At 35.8% G+C, this 6909-nt stretch overlaps 1 protein-coding gene across 1 annotated transcript; it reads right to left on the reverse strand.

Moving 5' to 3' along the window:
- Nucleotides 1-1533: 1533 nt before the first annotated feature.
- LOC107862396 (E3 ubiquitin-protein ligase SIS3) lies at nt 1534-6909 on the reverse strand. Its single transcript, XM_016707970.2, has 10 exons — nt 6547-6909; nt 6406-6444; nt 6210-6276; nt 6053-6126; nt 5618-5756; nt 5445-5537; nt 4992-5057; nt 2820-2939; nt 2592-2705; nt 1534-2136 (listed from the first exon to the last, which is right to left on the reverse strand). Exons 1-10 carry the CDS (start codon nt 6573-6575, stop codon nt 1744-1746), a joined length of 1134 nt encoding a protein of 377 aa, XP_016563456.1. The 5' UTR covers nt 6576-6909; the 3' UTR covers nt 1534-1743.

A 6909-nucleotide genomic window follows, 5' to 3' on the forward strand; every position in this document is an offset into this window, starting at 1 on the left:
GTAAAGCTGTATTACATAAAGAAAACTACTTGGTTAAGAAACAAAGATCCCACTTTGTTTACTAGAGCAAAAGAGATGGAGGATAGTGATGAGTAGGTATATTTTGCCTCATTAAGTATAAAGTGAGAGGCTTTACTTTATAGTAGTACTATTTATATAATGTCCAAACCTCTAATCTTTTTTGAGGGTCCAAAAAGAAAAAAAGTAAAAGTTGTGTTCATATCCTGTACTTGCTTTAAGTCAAATATATCAAATACACATCATGTTTTTACGAAACAAGTCCCTTTCTTCAATTCAATTGATTAAAAGAGCGTTTTTTTAATAGAATAAGTAATACGTGTGCTGTTTTAATTTTTATGAGTAGTAAGGTGCTCAGTAACTTGTCTTAGTTGACATGACTAAGTACGCAAAAAAGATATTTGTATATAATACTAAGGGAGATGAAAGTGGTGGGTGGGGGAGTAGGGGTAAAGACAAAGTTTGTTGGAAGGTAGAAAAGACACAATAATGCGAAATGCAACCTGTGAAATTTATTTTCCTATTTTCATTAGGAAAGTCTCTTTACTCAATTGTAACAAATTTATTTTCTTAAAGAGAATATTTTTTAAATATTTTAATCAATCGAAAATGAAAAAATATCTGGACACACTCTTATTCTATATTTATCAATATAGCCCAGTGCCTCCCGTAAGATTTTTAGCTTATGTCAGCCGATGAAGACAAAATTCAACAAATTCTAGAATATTTTTGTGGCTTACCATATTCCTCAAATGACTCTTTTTCGATAGTAAAGTTTAATTATCACTTAAGAAATACCAACTTTGTTCGTTTTGCTTTCAAAATTCAATAACAAAAAGAAACTCCAAAAGCTTCCCTATTCTGAGTAGTGGGAAGGTACAAAAAGAGAATGCACTAAATCAAAAACAAATTAGTAGAGTGCCTTTATTAACTTTGAACACAGGCCGACGACCAAATTAAAAGATGTGCCCTTGATCTGCCTTCACAAACATTATTACCTCTGTCATTTCCACTCAACTATTATATATACTACTTATAATATAATGTCTTGGAGATGTGCCATGTATGACTCCTTTTTTACATTGTAATAATGCTTGTGAAGAACTTATTTATTTACTCTTAATATGAAGTTATTTGACTATTCAAATAGTTAGTGGACCATGTTAACGTATATGATGTCTATAGATTCATAGGTTTTCTTCAGTTTCTTCACACAGGTTTTTGTTTTGTTCTTCTTTTCTCTGCAGACCGAAATTTTTTCTATCTGTTCATTACAGTTTACAGACACTTTTTATACATAGATTCTGTTTAGTTACTGGTTCCGAACACGGTAATCAACCTGTGTCATGCAAAGATCACTTGTGGTACTGAGCTTCGGTGTTGATCCCATTGCATTGCCCAGACAAAAAACTGTAGTTCCACAAGTGGAGTCCGAGGCAAATTCTATTCTATGCAAGCTTCTTTAGGAGATTTAAGGACTCCAAAACATTAACACCTATGCATCTAATAGAAGGGTTGAAGAGATACAATGCCAGATTTACATCGAAACAATCAGGCCAAAAACAGATATTGTTGTCTTCCATTCGGCACACACTAGTTTTAGCAATCTAATTACAGTTAGAAGCCACTACAACACTGGACATTGGCTAGAGATCGACAAAAATTATCAGTGCCTGCAAAGTTAAGAACTTTTGGACCAGGAAAGAACCTGCCTAGAACAAATAGTTACAGCTGTCTTGGAGAATGTTCCACAAGTACTTCTACACGCTCTACATTTCCATGACTGTCAGGTGCTGATGTTAGGGCTCCGTTCTCAACTGTCGGTTGAGCAGCTGCAGTTACCTCAGTGCTTGGACCAGCATCCTCTGTACGCACAGGACGGAGAAAACCTTGCAATCTTAGCAGATAGCTCTGGCTAGAAGGTTGGGATCTTACATACCGGGCTGCTGTCACAACGTTGGTTGATGGCCTCTCTGGATCAGCTCGGATATTTGATAAAGCACTGAGATCAAGATTTGGAAAAACAGAACAACGGCATCTAGGGCATTTCACGTTTAGGCGAAGCCATTCATCAATACATGCAACATGGAAGTTGTGAGCACAAGGCAGACCACGGACCTGCAAAAAACGTTTTCTAATAAGAAGAATGGCAGCAGGGTCTGAATAAGGACAGCACGGACATAACCAGTGTGACAGTTGTGGTGTTGGCTTCTAGCTAACCAACCTCCTCCGACAACACAAGAAAAAGAGGGAAAATAGAGAGAACAAATCAGGAACAATGTCCTAATCCCGCTTAACTAGACCCAATCACGCTTAACTAGAATTAGCATGAATTTGATCTCTCGAGCTATCTTTCAATAAGTTAAGTATCTTGAAAGGATTCCGAGATATAAAATTATCCGCTTCGCTAAGCAGCAGAAACCTGAAGTCTATAAATAGCAGCTATAACCTTAAAACAACACCAGAATAAGTCTTTCTCATTTCTTTCTCTTTCTCAGTATTTAAGCACAAAAGGGGAATCCTAAATTTTCTTCAATAATAATGAGAAGTAAAGTTAACAAAAGAGCAGATACCTCATTTCCCACAACAAACTCTTCCAAACAGATAGGGCACTCACTGCAGTCAGTTGGAACAGCCTTCATCCTGAACATTGGAAGTTCTTGAATGAGTGCCTCCACTGCTTCTCTCTATGTGCCAAAAAGAAAATTCACCAGTTAAGACTCTTTTAATTCACCAGGTGTAGCAAGGGATTCATATTGAGGTGTGCCTTGAGCTGTTGACAATAAGTTTTCAGTCATTACCTGAGCATGGCTCAAATAAAGTCCTGGATGGTATGATGTAGCATCTTGGCCCATCCCTCTCATCTCCTGCCCAGCAGCTTCAAATGCCCAATCTGGCACTCTGATCATGTCAACTAACACCTGTAATAAGAAAAATTGTAACCTTGTGGAGTAAACCAAAATAGCTTATACCATCAAAACCAAATTACATCATAACATGAAGCACAGGACTCTAAAAACTTCTTAAAAACTAGAAGTCATAGAGTGTTTTCACACTAGTGGCCCAATAAAGGACAACACATTAACCATCATGATTATTCCATTATAGTTGTTTGACATCCACTTCTGATGACACAGAGCAGATAAGTAACAACAACATACCCAGTGTAGTCAAATAGGTGGGGTCTGGCAAGGGTAGAGTGTACTCTACCCGCAGATCTTACCCCTACCTCGTGGAGGTAGAGAGGTTGCTTCCGGAATAGTCTCAGTTCAAGTAACGCAACATCAACGCAGTATGAAAAAGAAAAGTATAGAAGTAAGGAGGACATAGCAAAGAATAGATAAAGTATTATATAGCATTCAGAAAACAAGGAGCAGCAGATTAGTCGAACCAAATTATCGACAGAGATCACCCAGAGAGAAACTGTTACACAACTCTTACTTCCTAAAAGACGACAAAACAAAATTAGATTGTTTGACAGAGAGGATACATGCAGCAACTCCAACCACCTTGGAATTGAAGCAAAGTTGATTGGTTCATTGCTTGACGCCAATAGCAATATATGTGGCACTATAACACAGAAAAATATTGCATTTAACACACTTTAACTATACTTCCAAATTGATTTTTCTTTTAACCTTTGTGTTTAGGTTGGCCTGCGCGCACCTCGACTAACTCCACGGGTTGCCTGGTATCTTCCACCAACACAAGTACAAAGTAACTCTGTCCACTAAGACTTGGGCATATTAGAAAAAATCACCTAGTGTTTTGCCCGTCACTGGGATTACACCCGAGACCTCATTGTTCTCAACGCACTTCATAGACAACTATGCCACCCTTTTGGTGCAAAAATTGTTACAGATCAAGTTGTGCATTATTGTTCTATTTTTCAAAAAAGGAACAAGAAGAGCTAGAGTATTCCTTATAAATTCACTTTAGAAATTATTGGAGAGCCCTGGATACTTAATGAAGTGGTCATTTAAACCTTAAACCAGACTATTAGTTGAACTTGTACATGACATATTAATCAAGAAAAATCTTGTCCATCATGATTAACAAGATCAACAAAACCTCAAAATACCACCGAAAAAGAGAGATAAAAAGAAACTGAATATACTCGTAGAGACAAATAAGTATGGAACTTATCCTCGTGTTTTGGCTTGTTAAGAGAGCTTTCCCGGTGATGAAGTTAAGACGATTTACGGAATTGAATGGATGATAAGCTTTTAAGTAGTTGTTGGTGCCTTTTATAGAAAAAGAAGTATCTAATACTATATCCAATGAGGCTATAATGAACAAAACAACAACAACATACCCAGTAAAATCCCACAAGAGGCTATTATGAATACGTTTCAAATATGAAAACTCATCAAGGAGTTATAGTAGTTTACTTGATTTATGTTTTAATTTACGAATATGCTTTAAATAGTTTTTTATTAATATAATGTTATTGTATCAATTATTCATTTGCTTATTTTTCTAAATGTCGACACTGCTTACAAAAAATCCTGCGACGCCACTATCCATTAGCACTAATGTGAGTTGTATGTAGGATGAGAAATAAGAGAGCTTCTGACGAAAAAGAGCATTATTTGTACATTTGTGGAGTAGCCTCTTCTTTTAATGTTCTCCTGATGCATCTATGACATTCCTACTTAAATAAATGGATTGAGTATCCTCCACACTGCACAGAGAATTGTATCTTTTTGTAGGATCTCTACCTTTTGATATACTTCTTGAATACGGAAATGTCCGATTATTAGTAAAGTTACACTTTACTTAATCAAAAGAAATAGCAACTTTCTGACTAGCAGTTTGAAAGCATGACTACTTTAGCATGGAGAGATAGCAAAGATACCATCAATTTAAAGTTATTATACAATAAAGGAAACAAAGTCAACGATCAAAGGAAATATATACATACATATGTCAAAATACATTAAATCAAGTATATTTTGGGTTGTAACGCTTACCCCAAATTCTGAAATAGGAATTCCTTGTTGAGCGCGTAATAAATGGGCTTGCCTTCTAGCTAACCACTGCAATAAGAAATTGAAAAACTTAAGGAAAGTTGTAACACTGAAGTCAATAAAATTGCATAATTGTCAATTTGTCATTTATTGGATTATATAAAGCCGTTACAGACAATGTAACGCCAAAACAACATCGGTATTGGGGATGTTCTCCCACCCTCCAAAATAGATAAGAAACCATCACACCTGCCACGAAAAGAATCAGGAGACCGACATTCTATTTTCTGTCCGTTACAGATAGGTATCCTTCTTTTAAGTTCCTCTTTTACGGATTCATTACTTTTACTCTCTTTTTTCTTTCAAGAGGTGGACACAGGGTAAGTGGGAAACAAAGCTGTCCGAGTTGAACTAAGTGGTAAGTAGTTCAATTATTGGAAAGGTTTAGAAAATAACCTTCCCTGTCGATATGCAAGCTATGCACACTAGTCCACAGTAGCTGAACAGCAACCAAATTAGGAAGCCCCACTTTTGGCCGTCTTCTGGAAGCTGAAAGAGTTTCGGCATTATATCAATTCTATGCTTTTAAACCAAAATAATGGAAGCAGCAAATGACTAAAAAAACTTACGCAGTCTCTTGCACTAGTGAACCATAAAGTCCCGATGATGGTCCAAGCCCAAAGAAAGGGGTAGAGAAGCAAGGCAAGAACTGAAAGAACAGCTATTCTTCCACAAAAACGACCATACCTCTGCTGCCAACCAAAATCCCTAAATTGCAATAACAACTAAACTTCAGTCTAGTCATCTAAGAGCACACAATCCATATGAGGCGACGAAATGACCATAAAATCCAAATAACCACCAAAAGAATGATATCACTAATGTTGCTAACTAATCCAATCCATGCATTGCTCCTGGCATTTACTTAGTTCTTCAAATAGTACTATATCACCATCATGCTATGTAATAAAGCTAGCACAATTAATCTAGAACGAACACTTATCGACATTTGCTTCTCTTACAAATTAAAATGTTAAAAAAGAGGAACAAGAAAGAGGCCTTACAATCCCATTCCAGCAGCAAGTCCATTATCTACAAACATCAACAGCCTAAACACAAACACTGCTGTATAGTCAACCTGTATCGAGAAAAGCATAAATCAAGATAAACAAAGACAAAGAACCCGAAAACAAAGCAAAAAAAAAAAAACTTGATACCCACCACGATCCAGATATGCAATGGATATATACAAAGATGGTAACGCTTCCAGTTGATAGCCACAATGATTCTGATACACAAACAGTTAAAAGAAACAACCCAACTACACCATACAACACTTCAACACAATAATTTGTAGCAAAAAATAATAAATTAAACCCAAATCCCAATATGAAAAATTAAACCATTTAAAGGATACATACTGGTAGCTAGCATTGATAGGAAGAACCCATCATACCTAAAAAAGGAAAAAAAAAAACTCAAAAGAGTTAAAATTGGAATGTTATATTGGAATTTTTTTTTTTTAAAAAAAAAGAGATAAAACATTTGTTAAAGTTACCATTTAAAATCAACTCCTCTCATAGCCATTTTGAAGAATTTACAAGAACCCTAATTGAAAATCAAGAATTCAATTTTCATTCTTGAATTCAAGTTTTTCTAATTGGTGATTTTGCTGTACACCCAGAATTTCCAGAATATTGTAAGAGTAATAACATAAGTAGAAAAAAATAGAGGAATGATGTAAGTAGTAGTGTATAGGGATTTGAAGGAAAACGTAAGTAATGTTTTTTCCCTCTCTGATGAGTGTACAGACACAACAGAACAGAACAGAAGTGGTGAAGTGAAGGAAGAAATATGACTATTATCTAATTAGGTGGCGTTTGGCACGCTTTCCACTTTTGCTCCCTTGTAAACATATAAA

Source organism: Capsicum annuum, chromosome 3, assembly GCF_002878395.1.
Source record: "Capsicum annuum cultivar UCD-10X-F1 chromosome 3, UCD10Xv1.1, whole genome shotgun sequence".
NCBI lineage: Eukaryota > Viridiplantae > Streptophyta > Magnoliopsida > Solanales > Solanaceae > Capsicum > Capsicum annuum.

Bases quoted from the DNA above. Each gene is read 5' to 3' on its own strand.
- LOC107862396 (XM_016707970.2), bottom strand. From the start codon at position 6,575: ATGGCTATGAGAGGAGTTGATTTTAAATG. The intron at 6,445-6,546 runs GTAACTTTAACA...TTCCTTTTTTAG, and splicing joins AGAGGAGTTGATTTTAAATG to GTATGATGGGTTCTTCCTAT. The intron at 2,706-2,819 runs GTAATGACTGAA...TTTGGCACATAG, and splicing joins TTTATTTGAGCCATGCTCAG to AGAGAAGCAGTGGAGGCACT.